The 24652-nt window shown below is 39.6% G+C and overlaps 1 protein-coding gene across 1 annotated transcript in view; it reads left to right on the top strand.

Moving 5' to 3' along the window:
* LOC130707085 (peroxisomal multifunctional enzyme type 2-like) overlaps positions 1-18793 on the top strand; it is a 118525-nt gene extending 99732 nt beyond the window's left edge. The window contains exon 19 of the mRNA XM_057539846.1: positions 18431-18793. Coding sequence (XP_057395829.1) covers positions 18431-18532 — 102 coding nt within the window. The 3' untranslated portion in view covers positions 18533-18793. The remainder of the gene's footprint in view (positions 1-18430) is intronic.
* The last annotated feature ends 5859 nt before the right edge of the window (positions 18794-24652 follow it).

The following is a 24652-nucleotide window of genomic DNA, read 5'->3' as shown; positions in this document are numbered from 1 at the left end:
ATGGGGGTGCGGGGCTTAGGCAGGGGCAACTGGGCCTAGGCTCAGTGTGGCTGGAGGGGGCCCTGGAGGATGGAGGCTCAGGCCCGGGACCCCAGCAGGCTTGCCGGGGCCCGAGCAGGTCAGGAAAATGCTGGCTGCATTCCCCTCTGATTCCCTGATCCCCCAAAGTTCTCTCCCCATCCCCACTGATCCCTTCACCATGAGTGGTCCCCTCCGAGCATGGGAACCCCTCCCCTCCCCCAGCTGCCCCTTGGGGTACTGGTTCTCTCTCGCCTCTACTTCTGCTCCCCCCCTCCCTCCCATGCCCACAGGACATGCGTGACTGGAGGGGGCCCCAGAGGGTGGAGGTTCAGGCCTGGGACCCCAGCAAGCTTGCTGGGGCCTGAGCAAGTGGGGGAAATGCTGGCCACATTCCCCTCTGATCCCCCGAAGGTATCTCCCTATCCCCGCTGATCCCTTAGTGGTGAGTGGGCCCCTCTGGGTGTTGGAACCCCTCCCCTCCCCCAGCCGCCCCTCAGGAGCACCAGTCCCATCCTGCCTCCACTTTTGCTTCCCTCTTCCCAACCCCCACGTCCTACCTGGTTGTGCAGGGGTTCCTCCCGTCCCCTTAGGTGTCCAAGGTCCCCCACCAGAGCCTGGTAGGTGCCCTAATTGTGAGGAGATGTGAACTCTGCATCCTCCTACTCTGCCATCTTGACTTCACCTCCCCCCCCATCCCTAGAATAAAGCTCCTTGGCATGGGTCTTGGTAGTAATGTTTTGAATATGATACTTAAAGCACAAGCAACAAAATCAAAAATAAACAAGTGGGACTACATCAAACTAAAAAGCTTCTGCACAGCAAAAGAAACAATCAACGAAGTGAAAAGACAACCTATGGAATGGGAAAAATATATGAAACCCTATAACTGATTAGAGATTAATATCCAAAATATATAAAGAACTTACACAAATCAGCAGCAAAAAAACCAAACAATGAAAAAATGGACAAAGAACCTGCATAGACATTTCTTCAAAGAAGATATAAGAAAGACCAACAGGCACATGGAAAAAAATGCTGAACATTACTAGTAACTAAGGAAATGCATTAAAACTGCAATGAGACATCACCTCGCACTTGTTAGAATGGCCATTATAAAAAAGACGAGATAACAAATGCTGGTATGGATGAGGAGAATGGGTTTGGTGGGATTGTAAATTGGTACAGCCACTGCAAAACAATATGGAGGATCCTCAAAAAATTAAAAATGGATTACCATATTACCCAGCAATTCTAATACTTCTGGGAATATATACAAAGAAAATGAAAACTCTAACTCAAAAGATATCTGCCCTCCCATATTCATAGCAGCATTATTTACAATAGCCAAGAGATGGAAACAACCTAAGTGTACATTGATAGATAAAATAAGTAAAGAAGTTGTTGTATCTATACACAAAATGGAATATTATTCAGTCAGAAAAATGAGGAAATTCTACTATTTCTGACAATGTATGGACCTTAAAGGCATTATGCTAAGTGAAATAAATCAGACAGAGAATGACAAATACTGTGTCATCTCACTTATATGTGGAATCTAAAAAACAAAAGTCAAACTCATAGAAAAAGAGATCAGACTTGTGGTTACCAGAGGCTGAGGGTGGGGGGAAGGGCAACTGGAGGAAGGTGGTTAAAAGGTACAAACTTCTAGTTATTAGATAAATAAATATTAGGGATGTAATGTACAACTTGATGACTACAGCTAGCACTGCTGTGTGTTGTATAGGTAAGTTGTTAAGAGAGTAAACCCTGAGAGTTCTCGTAACAAGGAGAAACATTTTTTTCCTTTTTGCTTATTTTTTCTTTTTATTGTATCTATATGTGAGCTGAGCCTATTGTGGTAATTGCTTCACAGTATATGCAAATCAAAAAATCAAACCATCCTGCTGTAGACCATAAAGTTATATACTATGATGTATGTGAATTATTTCTCAATAATTGGAAAACTGGAAAAAATAGAGAAATAAAAAACCAAACGTAAATTAAACTTTTGTTCATTTGAACATTTTCTTTCTGGCTACCTAGAAGATTTCATCTTTTCTCCAATATTCTGTAATTTTACCATTATGTAGTCAGGTTTAGTTTTGTTTGTATTTATCTTACCTGAATATTCTAAAATTAGACGCTTTATATATTTTTCATCAGTTTTGGTTAATTGTCAGTCATTATTTACTCAAATATTGCTTTTTCTTCATGTTCTCTCTTCGCTACTTTGGAATTCTTACACATCTCTTTGACCTTTAAGTTTTTCCAGTATTTCATGTTTTTATTTTTTCCATGTGCTTATTTCACGTATTTTATCTGACCTATCTCAGGTCACTAATTCTATCATGTGTAATTTGATAGTAAATACATTTTTGAAATTCTTTATCTAGTCATTATATTTTTATTATTATTTTAAAAAATCCATTAGATCATTTAAAATTTTCCATTCATGGCTTAAATTTTCAATCATTTTTTATTACCTTGAACGAAATAAGAATAATTATTTTGAAATCTATGTCAGTAACTCTATTATCTGGAAGCCCTTGGTGTCTGTTTTATAACCTTTGTTTTCTCCTGGATTTTGTTCACATTGTCTTGTTTCTTCAAATGCCTGGCCATTTAAAACTATATGCTGTGTTTGGTAATTGCAATCATTGTTGCTTTTGTTGTGGTCATCCATGTACAATGCTTGGTGTCAGTCTATCTATCTCTTGTAAAAATAAAATACAGTGTGTGTGTGTGTGGAAAAAAAAAATAAAAAAAAAAAAAAAACAAAAAACTATATGCTGGAATATATATGTGTGTGTATATATATATATATATATATGTATATACACACACACACACACACACACACACATACACATGCACACATATATATTCATATGTATATTATTTTATATATAATATATTCTAGAGTATACTTAAATATGTATATTCAGCATATGTTAAATATATATGTATATGTGAAAGATAATTTAAAGTTTTTAATATAGTATAATATGCATAATATTCATATTATCTAGCATAATATATAGTACGCTAGACTTTATATAACACCAGCTGACATTTTTTAAACAATTTTTAAAAATTGAAGTATAGTTAATTTACAATGTTGTGTTAGTTTCAGATGTACAGCAAAGTGATTCAGTTGTACATATGTATATATATCTATTCTTTTTCAGATTCTTTTCCATTATAGGTTGTTACAAGATATTGAATATAGTTCCATGTGCTATACAGTAGGTCCTCATTGTGTATCTATTTTATATATAGTATTGTGTATATGTTAATCCCAACCTCCTAATTTATCTTCCCCCCATGCCCTCTGCTATGCCGTTTGGTAACCATAAGTTTGCTTTCTATGTCTGTGAGTCTATTTCTGTTTTGTAAGTAAGTTCATTTGTATCATTTTTTTAGATTCCACATATAAGTCATATCATATGATAATTGTCTTTCTCTGACTGACTTACTTCACTTAATATGATATTCTCTAGGTCCATCCATGTTGCTGCAAATGGCATTATTTCATTCCTTTTTTGGTTGAGTAATATTCCATTGTATATATATATATACCATACCTTCTTTATCCAGTTATCCATTGATGGACATTTGGGTTGTTTCCATGTCTTAGCTATTGTAAATAGTCCTGCTGTGAACATTGGGGTACATGTATATTTTTGAATTAGAGTTTTCTTCAGATATATGCCCAGGAGTAGGATTGCAGGATCATATGGTAACTCAACTTTTATTTTTTTAAGGAATCTCTCTACTGTTTTCCACAGTGGCTGCACCAGTTTACATTCCCACCAACAGTGTAGGAGGGTTCCTTTTTCTCCACACCCACTCCAGTATTTATTATTTGTAGACTTTTAAATGATGGCCATTCTGACCGGTGTAAGGTGATGCCTCATTGCAGTTTTGATTTGCATTTCCCTAATAATTATCAATATTGAGCATCTTTTCACGTGCCTGTTGGCCATCTGTATGTCATCTTTGGAGAAATATCTATTTGGGTCTTCTTTCCATTTTTTGTTTGGGTTGTTTGTTTTTTTGATATTGAGCTGTATGAGCTACTTATATATTTTGGAAATGAATCCTGTGTCAGTAGCATCCTTTGCAAATGTTTTCTCCCAGTCTGTAGGCTGTCTTTTCGTTTTGTTTATGGTTTCCTTTGTTGTGCAAAAACTTTTAAGTTTAATTTGTTTACTTCTGTTTTTGTTTCCCTTATTCTAGGAGATAGATCCAAAAAAGTATTGCTGCAATTTATGTCAGAGTGTTCTGCCTATGTTTTCCTCTAGGAGTTTTATAGTATCCAGTCTTTCATTTAGGTCTTTGATCCATTTTGAGTTTATTTTTGTATATGGTGTCAGAGAATGTTCTAATTTCATTCTTTTACATGACCAGTTTTCCCAGTACCACTGACTGAAGAGACTGTCTTTTCTCCAATGTGTATTCTTGCCTCCTTTGTCATAGATTAATTGACCATAAATGCATGGGTTTATTTCTGGGCTTTCTATCCTGTTCCATTGATCTCTATGTCTGCTTTTGTGCCAGTACCTTATTGTTTTGATTACTGTAGCTTTGTAGTGTGGTCTGAGTTCAGGGAGGATGATTCCTCCAGCTCCATTCTTTCTCAGGATTGTTTTGGCTCTTCGGGGTCTTTCGTGTCTCCGTACAAATTGTGAAATGTTTTGTTCTAGTTCTGTGAAAAAATGCCATTGGTAATTTGATAGGGATTGCATTGACCCTATAGATTGTCTTGGGTAGTATGGTCATTTTAACAATATTGATTCGTCCAATCCAAGAACAGAGTATATCTTTCCATCTGTTTGTGGGGTCTTTAATTTCTTTCATCAGCATCTTACAGTTTTCAGAGTACAGGTCTTTTGTCTCCTTAGGTTTATTCCTCTGTATTTCTTTTGGATGTGATGGTAAATGGGATTGTTTCCTTAATTTCTCTTTCTGATATTTTGTTGTCAGTGTATAGAAATGCAACAGATTTCAGTGTATTTGTTCTGTGTCCAGCAACTTTACCAAATTCATTGATGAGCTCTAGTAGTTTTCTGGCAGTGTCTTTAGGATGTTCTACGTATAGCATCATCCCATCTGCAAACAGTGACAGTTTTACTTCTTCTTTTCCAATTTGGATTCCTTTTATTTCTTTTTCTTCTCTGATTGCTGTGGCTAGGACTTCCAAAACTATGTTCAGTAAAAGTGGTGAGAATGGTCATACTTGTCTTCTTCCTGATCTTAGAGGAAATGCTTTCAGCTTTTCACCATTGAGTATGATGTTAGCTGTGGGTTTGTCATATATGACCTTTATTATGTTGAGGTGTGTTCCCTTTTTTCTCCCTTTCTGAAGTGTTTTTATCATGAATGGATGTTGAATTTTATCAAAAGATTTTTCTGCTTTTATGCTTTTCTGAGATGATCATATGGTTTTTATTCTCCAATTTGTTAATGTGTTGTATCACATTGATTGATTTGAGGATATTGAAAAATCCTTGCATCCCTGGAATAAATCCCACTTGATCATAGTTTATGATTGACAGTTTTATATCCAACTGAATTATCATTTAATACTGAGGGTGAAATGAAGATATTTTCAAGTAAAATAGTAAGAGTTTATCAACAGTAATCTCTGTTGGTGCTGCATTGTGTTCCCTCAAAATTCTTCTGTTGAAACCCTGACCCCTAGGACCAGAAAATGTGAGTGTATTTAGAGATAGGGCCTTTAAAATGAAGATTAAGTCAAAATGAGGCTGTTAGAGTGGGCCCTAATCCAATCTAACTGGTGTCATGTAAGAAGAGGAAATTTGGATGTACAAAGGGACACCAGGGTATCTGCTGCAAGAAAAGACCATGTGAAGACACAGTGAAAGGCAGCCATCTGCAGTCATTAGGAGAGGCCTCAAAAGAAACCAAACCAATCGACACCTTGATCTTAAACTTCCAACCTCTCCAACTGTGAGAAAATAAATTTCGGTTTTTTAAGCCAGTAGTCTGTGGTATTTGTTATGGCAGCCCTAGCAAGCTAATGAAGATTCTTATAAGAAGTACTAATACTTTAACTCCTAAATATTTTCAAATCGCATCACACATATAAAATATTCCTGCAGTATTCTGACAGAAGTACACAGGGGTTGGGGTGCTGAACAGCACAGGGGTTGAACAACCCCTTGAACAGCACAGGGGTTGGGGCGCTGACCCTCTGTGCAGTTGAAAGTCCTCATATAATTTATAGTTGGTCCTTCATATCCATGGTGCCACACCATGGATTCAACCAACCTCAGATCTTGTAGTACTGTAGCATTTACTATTGAAAAAAAATTCACCCATAAGTGGTCCTGCACAGTTCAAACTCATGTTGTTCAAGGGTCAGCTCTAGATAAGAATGGTCACAGGCCAGAGATCAGCCAGGGGGTTCTAGCCATTCTGTTCTCCACAGCCACACTAAGCGTTGAGGATATCAATATTTCATGCACATCTGTAACCCATTCATGACACCTCATCTGGGAAGCTCTTTTCTAAAGGATAAACTTCAGGAAGAAGTAAAATGATCTCATAAGGAATGTCTGACATTCATGGAGGAAGTTTCTTTCTGTATATCAACTGAACCCCAGGCAGAGTTTCAGGATGGCTATTAAAAAATTTTTTTTTATAAACAGAAGGACACTATGGAGAACAGTATGGAGGTTCCTTAAAAAACTAAAAATAGAATTACCATATGACCCAGCAATCCCACTACTGGGCATATACCCAGAGAAAACCGTAATTCAAAAAGACACATGTCGGGGCTTCCCTGGTGGCGCAGTGGTTAAGGGTCCGCCTGCTAATGCAGGGGACACGGGTTCGAGCCCTGGTCCGGGAAGATCCCACATAAAAAAATTAAAAAAAAAAAAAAAGACACATGCACCCGAATGTTCATTGCAGCACTATTTACAATAGCCAGGTCATGGAAGCAACCTAAATGCCCATCAACAGACAAATGGATAAAGAAGTTGTGGTACATATATACAATGGAATATTACTCAGCCATAAAAAGGAACGAAATTGAGTCATTTCTTGAGACGTGGATGGATCTAGAGACTGTCATACAGAGTGAAGTAAGTCAGAAAGAGAAAAGCAAATATGGTATATTAATGCATGTATGTGGAACCTAGAAAAATGGTACAGATGAGCCAGTTTGCAGGGCAGAAGTTGAGACACAGATGTAGAGAATGGACATATGGACACCAAGGGGGGAAAACTGCGGTGAGGTGGGGATGGTGGTGTGCTGAATTGGGCGATAGGGATTGACATGTATACACTGATGTGTATAAAACTGATGCCTAATAAGAACCTGCAGTATAAAAAAACAAACAAAACAACTAATACTAAACTTTCATTGGGTTATTTGTATGGAAATATGTTAATATAAATGTTTCAGACATTACATGAAATTTCTAAAAATCTTGTATTTGTATGGAAATATGTACGGAAATATGTTAATATAAATGTTTCAGACATTACATGAAGTTTCTAAAAATCTTATATTTGTATTTGTATGGAAATATGTATGGAAATATGTTAATATAAATGTTTCAGACATTACAGGAAACTTCTAAAAATCTTATATGTTCTGGTATAATGTTATAAGTAATAATCCTAGTTATTACTTTAAAATGTATATCTCAGAAATAACTAATTTTCTTGTCAACTGCATTATTATGAACTTTCATCAAATCTTTAACCATGGTCCTTTTGAAGTCTTTTGTCATTTACAGACAGTTCTGGGTGTACTCTGATGATTTTGCAAATATGTTCCTATAAAAGGGTTTCATCTTCAAGAAATTCATGGAAAAGACTCTGACAAGTACAGGTTTCTGGTAACTGACTGTACTGCTGAACTGAATGAATAAGCATTTTCAGAACTCTAATGAAAAACTGATGAACTCATAAAAGTGCTAAGAAATGATCAAGATAAAAAAGAAATTAATTACATGGGACTGAGTGAACTGATGAGGATGAGTATAATTTTTGTGACTATCTGTCTGAATTAAAAAAAAAATCCCACAAGGACTCAGAGGCAAAGAATATACAAATCAATTTTCACTGCAAAGTAAAGGAGCTGTTACAGTGGAGGATTACTGGACTGAATGTCAATATTATGACATAGTATGAGTGTGTTTCATGTTTGGTAATTGCAATCATTGTTGCTTTTGTTGTGGTCATCCATGTACAATGCTTGGTGTCAGTCTATTTATCTCTTGTAAAAATAAAATACAGTGTGTGTGTGTGGAAAAAAAAATAAAAAATTTTTTTTTATAAACAGAAGGACACTAACTGATGACTTCTCAGAGAGCTGAGCCCCAATCTTCTTTATCACCTTTACCTTCCAGGTATATTTTCCTGCTTCTGCACTTGGATTCCAGTAAGTTGTGAGGATAGATCTGTGAGTATAGCCCCATTCTCTGCTTTGGGTTACTCTCTGGAAATACAAAGATTTTTGTTTGATCCTAGCTTTATAATTCTCTTTTTGTACTTATCATCACTATGTCTTTTTTTAATTTATTATTTTTAAAAATTTATTTTATTTTTGGCTGCGTTGGGTCTTCATTGCTGCACGTGGGCTTTCTCTAGTTGCGGCGAGTGGGGGTTACTCTTTGTTGCAATGCACGGGCTTCTCATTGTGGTGGCTTCTCTTGTTGTGGAACACGGGCTCTAGGTGCCAGGGCTTCAGTAGTTGCGGCACGTGGGCTCAGTAGTTGTGGCTCGTGGGCTCTAGAGCGCAGGATCAGTAGTTGTGGCGCACGGGCCTAGTTACTCCACATCCTGTGGGATCTTCCCGGACCAGGGCTTGAACCTGTGTCCCCTGCATTGGCATGCAGATTCTTAACCACTGCGCCACTAGGGAAGCCCATATCATCACTATGTCTTTTGGACAGAGATAGTATATTGAGAGTGTGAACAAATGGAGACTTAATCGGAAACCAAGCATAGCCATTATTCAAAAAGTTTCAGATTCCTCTTTGCCTAAGATATTGACTTATGAGACACCACATGAGGATTCATATGTTCAATTCAGTTGTGTTAAAGTGCATGACAATACCCAAAATGAAATTTCACGCTTGAAAATTGGACACCACTGAAGCTATTTAGTAACTATTTAGAAAGCATTATTTTCACCTTGGAAAATAAACATTAAAGTTTATTTATTCTAGTAAAATTATGTTTCCAAAAATGTTACTTCTGAGGCTTAGTTTATCTTAGTATAAACTAGTTGTTCTCTTTCAGGGGTTATCCCCACCCCACCCCAACTGAGGACATTTGGCAATGTCTGGAGGCAATTTTGATTTTTGTGACTTGGGGGTGGGTGCTACTGGCATCTAGTGGGTAGAGGTCAGGGATGTTTCTAGACATCTTACAATGCACTGAACAACCCCACATAACAAAAAAATTATTGACCCCAAATTTCAATAGTGTCAAAATTGAGAAAACCTACATCATTTGACTGTACTCACCATACAAAAGCAAAAATCGTTTAGGAGCACCTGTTGACATTTTTTTGTCCCCTGAGATTCTGTTACCAAGGCTGTTGCCCCAGAATCATACCCCTGCCCCTCCCTCGAATGGAAACCAGTTGTTCTTATCTAAGTTCAGGAGGAAGCTGCAAAGAGAAAAGCAAGGACTGGTTAGAACAACTAGACCCAAGATGACAGAAGATTTGACTTCCAGTAGACCTTGATCCTCATTATACGCTCATTGTAATACGTTAGCATGCTAAAGGGCCCATCCACCAGCACCATGACAGGTGATGATCGCCTTGACAACAACTGGAAAAGCCCATACAAGGACTGAAAAAGAGTGTTGCATCAGTTCTGTGTCCAAACCACAACCCTGTTCTCAGATAAGACGTGAGTATGCCTCCCACTCTTTCCAATTCCCTCCCTTTTACCTCGGCCCTCCTAAACATATGGTGTCTCTGTCCCAATTCGGTTGTGAAGTTGATTTGAGAACTAAATTTGCGCTTCTGCATTCTTTGGCCATTAATGAAAGCTTGTGCTGTTCCAGTCTCAGCATAGGTTTCATTATTGGCTGTGCGAATCTGAGCGGAAAAAGAACCTCCCTGGGTGTCGGCGCCTGGCTAGGACTTTAGTGAGGGTCCAGTTGACCAGTTTGGTAACAGTTCCATTTAGGAGGTCAGCCTGGGGTCCCAGGACTCTGCATTTTTCCAGGTGGTTTCCATCCAAGAGGTCCAACGATTACATTCTAGGAAATCTTTTTTACCCCTTGCTATTTCTGAAAGCTACTTAAGGATAGGGGCTGCATCCTCGCCTAAATCCAGAAAACGCTTGTTGAGTGAATGACAAAACGATGGATGAAAGTATGAATGAAGTTAGGGGAGTCAATCATTTTACTACACAGGTCCCAGCAGCTCCCGTTACTTCCGGCCGCAGAACTGGCCCTTTCAAGCCAAGCCTCTTGGGCAGGCTCTCGCCGCGACTGGAGGCATGCTGGACTACATTTCCCAGAGTTCCAAGGGATCGCTGCGCAGGCGCACTTGGAAAACTCGGGCGTCTGTCTCCTCCGCAGAAACTGGCAGGTCGTTGCCGTCCTGCCCCAGCCTGTCCTCCTGTCCTCCTTGTCCCGCAGTCTGAACTCCAGTAGTTCTCCTCGTGTATGTGTGTCGCTGCAGGCTGGACTTATGGCCTCGCCGTTGAGGTTCGACGGGCGGGTGGTACTGGTCACCGGCGCGGGGGGGAGGTGAGTACGCGAAGGCTAGAGGGCCGGCGTCCTCCAGCGGTCCGGGATCCGCACGCAGCTGTAGCTGCGATCTCAGCATCTGGGCTGCGGGCAGCGGTGGCGGGGCGGCTTGGGGAGCGAGCGACTGGACTCGGTGGGGTTGAGGGTGGGAGGACGGACAACGATTGTTCTCCGGGCGCCTAATCGGCTGAGGATGGTGAGGAGGGGCTGGCCAGCCTTGAGTGGGGAGCCAGAAACTCCTGGTGCAGCCCACTTCTCCACCCGCCCCCAACCCTGTGGGAGCTTCTCAAGGCTTCAGGTCTTGAGAGGAGAGAGGCCCGGCTCGGCTGCGGGTTGCAAAACTAGGTAAAATTCATCCCGACGCCCGTCTGTGCGTATCGATTGCGACTCTTCCTGTTAATAGACTCCCTAGGCCTCTGTCAAGTGTTTTAAACGTGGCGGAAAAGCCGTCTGGGGGCTGGAATCACCCCCGCAGTAGTAGAGATGTCAGCCCCTTGCCTTTGAAAAGTCAATCATCTTTCCCTCTGTCGGATGATTTTAAGTTCTTGAGAGGGCCTTCTTTAAAAAAAGGCATCTGATAAGAGTCCTCCTTTTTGGACTTTGTGTGTTTATCAAGCGGATTGCAAACTCCAATGCCTGCAGGACTCAGGCAGGTGATAGAGGAATAAAATGAGAGTGGGGTGGGGGCAGTAGGAACTGGAGAGCAGAGGCCTTTCTGAAGTGGGCCAGATCTTCCTGTATTTCAGAAGCCAAGTGGAGATTGGTTATGTGAAATAACCCTATTTTTATTTCTATTTATTTATTTATGTCTGCATCAGGTCTTTGTTGCCGTGCGCGGGCCTCTCATTGCGGTGGCTTCTCTTGTCGCAGAGCCGGGCTCTAGGCGCGCAGGTTTAGTTGCTCCACGGCATGTGGGATCTTCCCGGACCAGGGCTCGAACCCGTGTCCCCTGCATTGGCAGGTGGATTCTTAACCACCGCACCACCAGGGAAGTCCCCAAATAACCCTATTTTTAAAGGACAAAATTTAAGACAAAGCACTCATACCCACACGGATGCTTTGCAGTGAGGTTTTACACTATTTCCCACCTGTCCATGATCTCTGTAATCTCCAAGTGCAGGGATCTTGACCTAATGGGCCTTTGATTACCCACTGGTAGTGCCTTATACCTAGAATGGACCTAATGCAGAATTAATTTGAATTATATATTAAAAGTCACAAACAGTGGAATTCTGACAGTTAATTCATACGTATTTTCACGTCTCCATTTATAAAATGGATTCACATGCTTCCTTTCAGAAAATATCTTTAGTATTAATTGGTGGCCAAATGTTTTCTATCCGTAGCTATATTTATTCTAAAATGATTATGTTTTTGGGAAAACATTTTGTTTACACTTTGCTTTTGATGGAAATAATTAAGTAAAGCACTCATGTTTTAAACCTCTTTTGACAGTGAGTGATTCACAGTATGAAATACATTTTATACCAGGACCTGGTATGCACACACACACACACACACCATATTTGAAACAAGCTCATGACACGGTACATAGTAAATGCAGTGCACTTTGAACGTTTCTATTCTGTTTCATTAAGTAAATGCAGATTACAACCCACTAAATTGATTTTGTGAAGTATTAATGGGTTGTGACTAGACAGTTCTGAATTTAGCACCTCCTGTTCATGAACTGATCCGTATTTTAAAGAGCCTGGATTATGATACAATTACTAGCCATTAGATTTGAATACTGATCTGGGGCAGATATAATTTTGTGGTAAAGTTGAGACTGTCATTAGGTCTACACTGGGCCATCATTATGAAAGAGAGATTGAGATCTAATTCCAGTCCTCTCATGAAGACTGTTGTCCTTGAGGTCTTGGGGTTCTCATTTAAGGATACATATCTGTAGAATTGAGGCACTGCTAAACATCCCAGGAGGGTGTCCGTGAATGCCTGCCAGGCCTGTGTCTGGGAATTAGTCTGACTCCAACCCACGCATGTTCTAGAGATGAATAGAAATATCTTTGCACTATTCAGGTGCTGTTGTTTAGCTTGGAATATTGAATAGTTTAATGGGAGACCTGGAAGGAGAGGTTTAGAATTGTCTAGGATTAAGGGAAACAATTTTGCCGTGATGGGTGGTATAACGGGAATTCGTATTTATTAGCTGATTGTAGTAGTTGCTGGGGATGTAGTTGTGAGAGTGGTGGAGGTGGGCCGTGGAAGAAGGGAGTCTGGCCATTGTGAATTTGAGATGGTTATAAAATAGCAAGCTGTAGCTCTGGAGATAGTGAGAAGTGTGTGAGTAGTTGGAGATTCTGGAGTCAGGAGAGGTTTCGAAGTCATTTGACTTCCTTTGATTGGTAAAGCTAGAAGGTGAAATAGTCCAGGAAGCTAATCTCAGAGGCTCTGTCAGCTTGAAGCAGAGAGAAGTCTAACCCACTGAAGAGAGCACTGAACAAGCACTGTGAGAAAAGAATCAACTGATATTTGACAGTGCTAAAGAAGTTAAGGTCAGAAGAGAAATGGGGGAGAGAGGACGGTTGACAATGAACTTCGGTGTGGGAGAAAGTTAAGACAGGATTTAAAAGAGGATTAAGAGAAAATAGAGGCTCTTGGCTTTACCTTTTTGTGCATTTTGACTGTAAAGATGTGCTGGGCATTGTGGGAAATGTAAAAGAACGACATAATCTCAACCTACAAGGACCTTCTAGTTTAGTTGGGGAGACAAAGACACATAAAGTATTTAAATAATGTTTATGTAAGCACAGATATAAAAACGTTGGAGGACACTTAACGAACCTGTTAATGGACGAGTGGTATTACAGGGAAACAGGGAGGAGAATGTCACTTTTAACTTTATATACAGATTTGTGTACAGTTTGCATGGGCCTTTATGGTAAAAGTAGATTACTGACATATCTTTTCAGAGAATTGTATAGCTTGGTTTTGAGATAATTCTCTGATTAACTTAGATCAATCTCTACGAGAGACATACCCCATTCCTTTCATCTGATGATTTTCTTTGTTACCATTTTTTTTTTTTTTTTTGCGTTCTGGTTATGAGTATTTGATTTCTCTGAAAACCTCATGTTTCGAGCAAGTGCTTCAGCCTAGATCTGATAAAATATGAGGAGACTTGAGTTATTATATTGGGTGGGTTCTCTCTCATCCATTCAGAGTGGATTAAATTTTAAAATAAATTATTTGGTGATCTTTTAGTTTTGGAAAAGTTTATAGTTTGGGTTCTTTTTAGAAGAGCCTGATAATTTAGCCATCTCAATATTTGTTTACATGTTTATCAATTAATTCAAATTAAATTTAAACTACCAATTAAATTTCTCAATTACATTTTAAAAAACGTGTGCACGGGGCGTCAGGGGCACGAGGCGGCGCCGGCCTGGCGCGGGGCTGCGGCGGCCGCGTGGACCGGCGCCCGGGGCGGCAGAGCGGGGGCGGGGCTGTGGTTCCGGAGCGCAGCCCCGCCGGCCGGGCCGAGGCGCTGGGGCGCCGGGGACGCGTGGTGGGCGCAGGGCAGGGGCGCCGGCCCGGGCAGAGGCTGCCGGAGCGCCGGAGGCCTGGAAGTCCGCGCGGGTCGCCTGGAGACGACGCCTCCGCCAGGCCCTGCTCGAGGCCGCCCCCGCACCGAGGCGCACTTGGCCGCCCGGTGCCCACGGCGCCCTGGGCCTCAAACCATGCCGGTGTCTGACCAGGCGTTTGTCACGCTGGCTACCAATGACGTCTACTGCCAGGGGGCCTTGGTGCTGGGGCAATCATTGCGGGACCACAGGGCCACCAGGAGGCTGGTGGTGCTGGTCACCCCTCAGGTGTCCAACCTGCTCAGGGAAATTCAGATGATCCACATTGACACCAGAAGAAGTGAAACCCTTCTGCTGACCAGTAACAACGGGAGACATGGAGAATGTTATCAAAGGCTTATCTGGGGGGAAGGACCTGGGCCTGGGCAATTGTAAGGGATGTTCTGTAAAACTGGGCACAGTAAATTTCCATGCAAAAAGAAAAAAAACAAAAAAACAAAAAAACGTGTGCATGTTAAAATAATTTAAACAATGCAGAAGTAAGCTTTCCACTCCTTGTTGCTAGTTACACAATTCTGTTCCCCAGAGGTAACCACTAATTGCCAGTCTCTTATATAGTCTTCCTGAGATATTCTCTGCCTATACAATTTATATGGGCACGTATCCATTTTTGGATGTATAAATTTACACCTCATACCTTTGAGTCTGAATTAAATATTTCCTGTGTGTGGTGATTATGTAGTCAAGGTTCAGAGCAGGATATAGAAACCACTAGATATTTGAAACAGGAAAGGACTTAATTTAAGCAGTTGGGTTTTAGGCAGTTCCTCTTGGAATTCCTTATGGAACAGTATAAAACTGGTCCATTAGGGGAGCCACTACCTCTGAGGCTACCATTGGAACTGCCACAGCCCAAATAGCCACTGGCCCCAGGGATCTAGAGAATGGAAGCCGCCATCCAGAAATTAGGGAGCTGGATCTAGAAGCTGCCACTATACCTGCTTAATACCTAGAAAGCCTCAAGAAATCAGCTTCTTAACCAACAGTAACATCCAAAAGTCACAGTAAGGTGGCTTCTGCCTCATTCCCTCCTTCCACATTTCATGCAAATGTGTTTAATGGTGGAACCCAATTCACATCTAGCATCCATCCTAGAGCTAGGTAGAATGATAGGAAATGGTTGGTAGAATAGGTGGAAAATACAGTTTGAAGCTTTCCAACCCCTGAAAGTAGAAGTAGGTGAAGTAGAGGCTGAGAGTACCAATGAAAGCTCTACCTTTGTAATGTAATTAATTGTTCACCAGTTACTTTGCAATAGGGATTGAGTTGAGTGGACCAGAAAAATTATGCTAACATTTGCTCAACCTTCTGATTTTTTTCTTTTTTTTCAATAGGATTGGGCCGAGCCTATGCCCTGGCTTTTGCAGAAAGAGGTGCATCAGTTGTTGGTAAGTTGATACATTTTTCTTTTCATTCAGTAGCTGGGAACTAAAATACAGTCTTCACAAGCCAGAGGCCTTTGTATTCACATGAAATAATTTGTCAAGGTCAAATTTCATCACTAATTTTTTCTTCTGCCAGCAAAATTTTTTTCCCCATTGAGGCTAACTTTGTAACTTACTTTTTAAAGTGAACTAGTTTCACAGAATTTGCAACTTAATAGAACTGAGAAAGATGAGCTGACATTCATTATATAAAAGGAAATTCTTGAATTTGGTCTATTGTGGGCTGTAATTTTTCGATGTAGAAGACTGGTGCAAGATGAATCCTTGTAAGTCTAAATATATTGATAAGGTAAGAAATAAGTGCATTTTCATAACTAAATGTTTGGAATCAGGGAATCCAAAGTGTTTTCTTTTTAATCTCTTTCATAAAAATTTTTCAAATGGAAGCTTTTATAACAGTTAAAAATTTTTTAAATTAAAGGGGCACTTGCATGAGTTTTATTATGGGGGGATCAGTTGGAAGATGGTGTATTGAAGAATACACCAAAAGTGGGAGGTTTTAGTAATCTCAGTGGTTTGCCTGATGTACTTGGCAGTTGGTATGGACCTAGGAGTGGATTTGTCTACAGCCAAGTCTTTGTGGGGAATATCTAAATGAGTGCCAGGTAGGTACATAGGGCAGATGTATGGCCCAATATTTATTAATATCTTTCCTGGGCTAAAATTGTTGGCCCACATCATTGTCCTCCCAATCCCAGTTTTCCTACATCTTATCAGGGAATACAGAGAGCCAAATTTATCCCAATTTGTTTACGGAGATGTGTAATAAAAGACTGAAGAAGCAGCCATGTTTTCTAAACAAAGAAGACCTAAGCAGGATATTGAATATACTTTTCTTCCTCAGCATATATCTTTTTTTTTTTTTCATTCATGAGATATTTAATAAAATAACACATTTCGGGAAAAATATCAATACAGTTGTATACATCATTACTGAAAACTGTATACCATCATACAAAAAAGGATTTTATTTTGGGAAATCAATTCCTAATTTATGGCAAGTTTTACTTTCAGAAATAAAACCACAAAACAGCACAATCTAATTCAATCTTAAAGGCTGGCATGCTGAGCAAGGAATGTTCTTATTCTTTGTAGGAGCTCCTTCTTTACACTGTCAGGTACCAGGGCTCTGCCTTTTGGTGTGATTTCAGCCACCAAGTCATCAACAGTAACTGTTCTAGTCCTTTTTCTTTAATTACCTTTACAGTGTGCCTTCAACTGATCCTTCCAGCCACATTCAATTAATTTAGCTCTCAGCAACTCTTTGAGGCCTTCTCTTTCTCCAGTTTCTATCAACTTTTGGTTAATTGCTGCTCTCATCTGCGCACCTTTGTTCATCTTGCTAACCACACTCTTCGGCTGCCCGGACCTAGCATATATCTTTATGAAAGGGACACAGCGACTTTGGATGTTCCTTGTTTAAGGTCATAGCCACTGTCTGTTAATCCAGTCTACTTCTTGGGGCAAGGACAAATTTTGTATTGTGGTATTTGGTCAGGGCATGTATAGTTCAGGCCTTTTTTGCCAGATTTTCCCCAAAATATTTCATGTCAGGGCCTAAAGGCACATGTTGTTACTTTTTTTTTTTCTTTAAAAAAAATATATTGTTATTTATTTATTAATACTTAAAACTTTTTATTTATTTACATCTTTTCCACTCAATTCGGTAAGTGCAAGTATCTCATTTTATCTTTTGTATCTCTTAAAGTTCCGAGAATGTTGCCTTTTGTAAAGAAGGGACTTTGTTCATTCCTTCCTTTATTGTTTGCTGTAGCCCTTTTCTGGGGGTGGGGCGGGCTGGGGAGTGGTTGGTGTGTCTTTGAGATTGGTTGAATAAATTTCTGCTTTTTTTGTTGTGACTAAGTTATAATCTTAGTTTATAAACTTGTTTTGTAAAACCTTTTGCAGCAGTATGTGTTTATGTGGATCAGTTTTCCTATATTTATTTATTACCTTTGAATTTGTTGAACTCAGATTGGAGTTTTTCAGTTCTAAGAAAAAGGTAAACAGGGACAGTGTATCTGTTTATTTTGTCATTGCCTCAGGGATGGTATCGCAGCAAGTGCTTGTGAGAGTCCAAAAAGGCAGAAAATTAGTGTTTTGGGAAAAATATTTACCAAACTAGGCTGGAGAGCCAGATTTAGTTTAGTTTAGTTTCTGTGAAAATGTAGAACTTTTCACTGATATTTTCTACCACTTTTTAGCCTGTGACCTAGCTGTGAACTTTCTGGGCTACCAATGGGTTTTGTTCTTCCCTAACCACCACTACCCTCTGCTTTAACTTTTTTAAAACACAGATGCCCTGAGTCCAGGTTGTATCATGTGCGCTAACATTTCTCCTGTGTTAATTTTGTTCTGCTCAGAATATTTTTACCTGGGTAAGCAAAACATAGTAAAGAGGAGTAAGCAAACCTAGGATTTATGACATCAGAGTATCTTGTTTGTGGAAAAATTACTAATCAGTTAATCCTATGACTAGCTCAGAGGCCAGTAAGAAGTAAGACCTTAAGAAATGGAGTACCTTGTTTCTCATATAAGTCAACTTTTGCTAGGTTATGCTGAGTTAACAGACAAATCTCAATGGTTTATAATAATAAAGGATAATTTCAGGACTTCCCTGGTGGTGCAGAGGTTAAGAATCCACCTGCCAATGCAGGGGTTACAGGTTCGAGCCCTGGTCCGGGAAGATCCCACATGCCGCGGAGCGACTGAGCCCGTGCGCCACAAATACTGAGCCTATGCTCTAGAGCCCACGAGCCACAACTACTGAGCCCGTGTGCCGCAACTACTGAAGCCCACTTGCCTAGAGTCCGTGCTCCGCAACAAGAGAAGCCACTGCAATGAGAAGCCCACACACCTCAACAAAGAGTAGCCCCCGCTCGCCGCAACTAGAGGAAGCCCACGCATAGGAAGGAAGACCTAACACAGCCAAAAATAAAAATAAATAAATAAAATAAATAAATTTATTTTTTAAAAAAAGGGTAATTTCATACCTATCTGACCTTTCAGCTTCTGGTCAGCTGTGTCTCTGCTTTATGTGTCGTACTAATTTCAGGATCCCAGCTGAAGGAGCAACTTTCATCATGGCTGTTCTTCCAGCAGAGGGAAAATAAAAATGGATCCCCTTGGTGTCTCATAAAGCTTCTGTTTAGAAGTGGCATGTCATTTCTACTCACCTTTCATTGGCCAAAGGAAATCACCTGGCCAAGCCCAAAGTTAAGGGTATCACTTAAGATATTCTCTTCATGTAAATATGATTGCTATGTTTTATATTCCGTAATATAAAGCATTATGGGAGATTTAAATCTGGGTATAAGAACTGCTAAGCCTGTGGCTGATAATTACAACAAGGGACATTTGGTTTCGTACACGTTACATCTTTCAAGAAATGTTCGCACATATCTGAAGGAAATGTTGGGAATGGAATAGGTTTGAGATTTCCTCAGTAGGTGAGCTGTATCGAGTTCTCTGAATATTAAGTTTTGTCTTGAGGGCGTGAACACAAAGAAGATGGAAGTGTTCCAGCAAGGAGAACCTCTTTTTGGACAGTAAGAAAGGCAGAATGCTTTCTATTCTTGAACTGGAGGAGTAGCATTTTTGGGTAATTGAAACTGCAATCTTTTGAAGTAAGATCGACATGATTTCTTTTCTGTACTGCAGTTGCATAATCACTGGTAAAGATGAGTTACAAGTTCCTGTGGTCTGATGCCAGAGCCTGTGTTTTTAACCGCTGTGTGATCCTGACAGCCAGAAGGTGAACTGCAGTGGGGAAAGTGAATTGTCTTTGAAGTTAGGTCAGGCTATAAATCCTGTTTCTGCTGTCTAATTACATGACCTCTGAATATTAGTAGCCACCTTACCTAATAACTTCCAGGATTATGATGGGGATTAAATGACATCAAGAATTAAAACCTTTTGTAAAGGGGGTAAAAAGCCAATAATAGTGACTGCCTACCGTGTGCTGGGCACTGTGCTCAAGATTATGTCAAAGTGAGCTTAGGGGGCATCCCAGGCTGGCGTGAAGTCATCTAGGGGAACAAAGTGAGAGATGAGAGATCACAGGAGGTCAGGTCATGTAGGACCATTTAGTTCAGAGTAAGGACTGGCTTTTACCCTGATTGAGATGGGAAGCCATTGGAGAGCGTGGAGGAGCAACATGACCTCATTTAAGGTTTAAGTGGATCATTCTGAGTGCTGTGTGAGGAATAGGTTCTAGGGGAGCAGACATGGAAGTGGAGAAGTACGTTGGGCATATTGGGGTCTATTATCCTATTAACAATTCTTGTCCACACTTGTGATTTTTCGTTAAAAAAAAGAAGAGGAAGCAGAGAGATCTGTCAGGTTATTGCAGTAATCTACATAAGAGATGGGGGTGATTCAGACAGGTGGTAGGGATGGAGGTGGTGCAAAGAAGTTAAATTCTGGATATATTTTGAAGGTAGGTATGGCAGGATTTGCTTATTTGCTGATGTGGGTTGAAAGGGAGAGAGAAGGATTAAGTGGTGGTTTACTGAGATAGGAAAGACTGGAGGAGGGCCGGATTCGCAGAGAGGGGACATTCCCAGTAGACTTTCAGATGGGGATAGTAGGTAGGCAGTGGGACATAGGACTCTGTAGTTGGGGGGACAGGTTGAAGCTGTGTAAATCTATTTTCAGTTTCTAGGTGGTATTCAAAGCCAGGAGACTGGATTAGATTACCCAGGTGGTGAGTGCATATAAACAGGAGATAGGGTCCCAGATCTGAACTCTGGAGGGGACTCAGTCTCTCATTTTCAGTTTCTTCTCCCTTTAAGGAGACCTTTGATGCCTTCTTGTTGAGACAGATTAAGTCCCTTAAATTAAAGAGCCCTAATTTAAGACGTTGCTTTCTAAACTGTCATAACATTTTGGAGGTCTTCAAATATTTAGATACATTTAGCGCCATTCTGGAAAAGACTCTGATGAACTAGGGCGATTGCATCTTTCTACCAAACGTGAAAATAGTATGACAGCTCTGTGTTTTCCGCCTTTTCTTCGGCTGTCAAGAAGCTTGAGGGTAAACCTGACACTGTCCCCAAATAGAGTAACTACCATTAGCATATGGTTTGAGTAGGCTTCTCTTTCTCTGATGTAACGTTTTCTTAATTTTTCCGTTTTTTAATAGCCCTTGCACATTTAAGCCACCTTAAATACTTTTTGGTAGCAGTCAGGACATGAACAGAATACAGGAAGAAATCCCCATTGGGCCCACAGCTCTAAAATCAATGAAATGATTCTTAATGCTATTGTTTGCTATCGGAAACTTTATCAAAATAGGAGGAAAGGCATCAAGCATAGAAAACAGAAATGTCTGGAAGAACATCCAAGAGATGGTTAATAGCAGTTACCTCTGGGGTAAGACAAGGATTAAAACGACTTTTTGAATCTGCAGGGTTTGAATTTCTTGAAAGCATTAAAAAAAAAAAAAGTAAATAACCTCTCCAAAAAATAAGTACACTTGTAGTATAATATTGCCCATGTCATCTTTTTATATGCTTCTCAGATTACTCATTGTAAAGGATGTCACTCACAGAATCAATACATATGCAAGTTATTTTGATTTTGTAAATTTGGAAGCACCATTTTACTTTGGAAATAAAAGTCGTTTATAGATATGTCATTGGTAGTGGATATGACTCAGCTGGTGTCAAACCCTTGGATTGAATAAATATATGAACACGAATATGTGTAAGCACAGTGATAAAGCACTCTTCAAATACAAAGCATTATAACATTATTACTCTTGATAATTAAGGGGCAAGTTAGAAACTGCTATATAAGCAATTTCCCGCACTGAGCTACAGCAAAAAGGACGAACTACTTATAGTAAAGTGAAACAGTAAAGTGAGGGCAGACTTTAAGGGATCTTGAAAGTTAGGCAGTGAATAATTAGGGTTCCACTGCAGATTTTGAGCAAGGGGATGACGTAGTATAAAGGCTGCCTTTGGGCCATTACCCAGCAACAGTCTGCTGATTGCCTGGAAAGATTAAGATTGGAGGCAGAAGACCACCGGGAAGGCAACTGTAGTAATCTGGGCATGAAATTATAGAATAGGAAAGAAATGGCAGTAAACGATTCCTCGAAAGAACTGGAAACTCCTCAGTGCACAAACTGTCTACCTTGCGAGCTTAAAGCACCTAGCACAGTGCTGGATACAGAGTGGGAACAGAGTGAACATTTGAAGAATCATAATGAAATTGATGTCAAGCCTTGAGGACTCAGTGACATGTGCTGTTCAGAAATGGGAGAAAGGAAAGAGTACCTGGGAAATAACTCACCCAGCAAACTGATGTTGAGAAGGTGGGACAGTTTGAGGAAGATGATAATCAATTTGATTTGCTTTTTTTTTTTTTCCTATCAAACTATAAGTGACGTATATTCCCTCAGCTGGTTTAGCAGCCCTGATATCAGGAGACCCAAAGCATGTTTCTTGCTCTAGTCTTTGGAGCCAATAGTCAGGGCTGAAGGATAGCAAGAAAGAACAAGAAAACCAACTTCTGAGAGCAAAGTCCTGTACACAAATAGGATTGCTAAAGACGAATCCAGATTTCTCAATCTGGTTTATGTAACAAAACACTGGAAAACAATGTATGTAATGCTCATCAAATAATATTAATGCTCCAATGTTACCTCTGTTTCTCTTTCAACATTTCAATAAAGGAACTTATGATCTGCAACACATATAAAGAATTAAAATCTTTTATAAGTAAGGGACACGTACACATCTGTAAGAAAGAAAAACACCCCAAATGAAACGTGATTTAAGCAGGCAAAACAATAAGAAGTATAAATGACCAATAAGCCCATGAAAATAATGTTACCTTACTAGTGCTCAAAGAAATGTAAATTAAATAATGAGCTACAACTTGTAATCATTTAATTGTTATACTGAAAAGAATGATGATGTCCAGTGTTGGGAGGATATGGGGAAACAGGCCTTGTCACAAACATGGTTCTGTTTTCAGGCTTGGATAGCTGATAACTTGATACTTTGTATTTAGGTATCCATTTACCTATTAATAGAGTACTTTTACAGGCTCCAAGTGTGTTTTAGAATTCTCTGGATTCTTATATCCCTGCTCTAGTGGTTAGCATATTGCAGGTATTTAGTAAAATCTTGGGGTGGATTTTTAGTAAAAAACCTTATGTAGTCTTTAGTAGACTATCCAAGTCATTGATTTATTTAAAATGACAGAAATAGGAAAAAGATTTTACATCTTAAAAAAAAAAACAAAACTCTTCAGAGCTATAAACTGGATTTTATATGGAGGATTTACAAATATATCACTTTGGGGGATATTTTGATGGTTTTAGCTGAAAAGACTCTGTCCTTAACTATCATAATCTTAACCATTTTTACTCCCTAATTTAAAGCTATTTGTTTGACTGGGGTGGCTGATTTACTGTTCCTTCTATATTCTCCCCAAGCACATGTGTTTTTTTTTTTTTTTTTTTTAGTGGAAATAATTAGGATAAAAGAAACTTGTTTACAGCATTAGAGGAGCAGAGTGGTATTGTGGTAGGTCCAGGTTCTAGTCTGAATTTTGCCATTTCATACAGCCTTGGAGCCTGGACAAGCTTTGGAGCCTGGAACAAGTTACATAACCTTTCCTAAACTTTGCTCTTCTGTGAAAATAGGAACAACTGTTCCTGCCAGACTCCTAAAAAGCTGTATGGAGATCAAATGCAGCAATGTACATAGATGGGTCTTTGAAAATGTAAAGTATATACATACCAGTATAAGGCGGTAATGGTATTTTAAAATATTATTGTGATTAGAATTTTAGTCATATAATTAAGCTGAACAGTGTCACATAGTGTGGATGCATTTCTCTTTCTATACAATCTGTTAAGATTGTTGCTATCCAAGCCCTTCAGCGTGTAACCAGTGCTTTTCTAGTTAAGCCTGAAATCCCTGTGATTTAGCTCTGGTGATAGTGGGATAACTGAGTGGGGTCAGTGTTAAGTTTGTACTCTCTAAGGTAGAGACTTGTCTTGAATAAATCTATTCTGAAACTGTTTCACTGCACATCATTGATCTCAATAATTATTTATACAGTCTTCAGTTCTCACCTTTGCTTGCACTTGGTTGCACTTTGAACAGTTTCCACTTGGGGGTAGTGTTTCATTTCACAATTGAACAATTCTTTCTTTACTTAAGTATGGCCTTTGCCAGTTTGCTCTTGAACTTTCCCTTGCTTAGTTAAAAAGGGTCTTAATAGACTGTTAGCCGCATGTTTTAAAATCTTGATTTTTAAAAACTGTTTCCTGTCATTTGAGTAATTGTACAGAAATGAATAATTAATAGGAATTTAGTCTTGAGAAGCTTAACACTTTTTTTTTTAATCTCTTGAGGGATAATGTAAGCCTTTTCCCCATTATTTTGTGTCTTTGTGGCATTTTTTATTTGCAGTAAGGCTGTTAAGACTATATTGTTAGAAAAAATATATCCCAGTCCACATTTTGAAAAACTCATTTCCTTTAAGAGTAAAAGCACATTAGGCTAGCTTTGCTCGGTATCATCCCTGTATCTCCCTTTACCACCCAACCCCACTTGCAGCCCTCACTCCAGCCCCCACCAAAAGAGAACCATTCTTGAAAAGAAAAAAAGATCTTGTGGGTTTTTCTTTTTTCCCCAGGTATGGTAATTATCCATTTGGTAATATTAAGAGACTTTAAATTTTAGTATATACCTCTGTGCCATTTATTAATTAGTAATTTTTAAATTGTTATATTCTGCACAGTGTGCAATAACCCTACAAAAATGATCACTTTGCAATGCAAATTAATTCTTTGTCCCAGGTATTTGTTTT

Source organism: Balaenoptera acutorostrata, chromosome 2 (assembly GCF_949987535.1).
Source record: "Balaenoptera acutorostrata chromosome 2, mBalAcu1.1, whole genome shotgun sequence".
In the NCBI taxonomy this organism is placed as follows: domain Eukaryota; kingdom Metazoa; phylum Chordata; class Mammalia; order Artiodactyla; family Balaenopteridae; genus Balaenoptera; species Balaenoptera acutorostrata.
The sequence above is the reverse complement of the archived record's forward strand: the minus strand, read 5'-3'. Positions and strand labels throughout refer to the sequence as shown.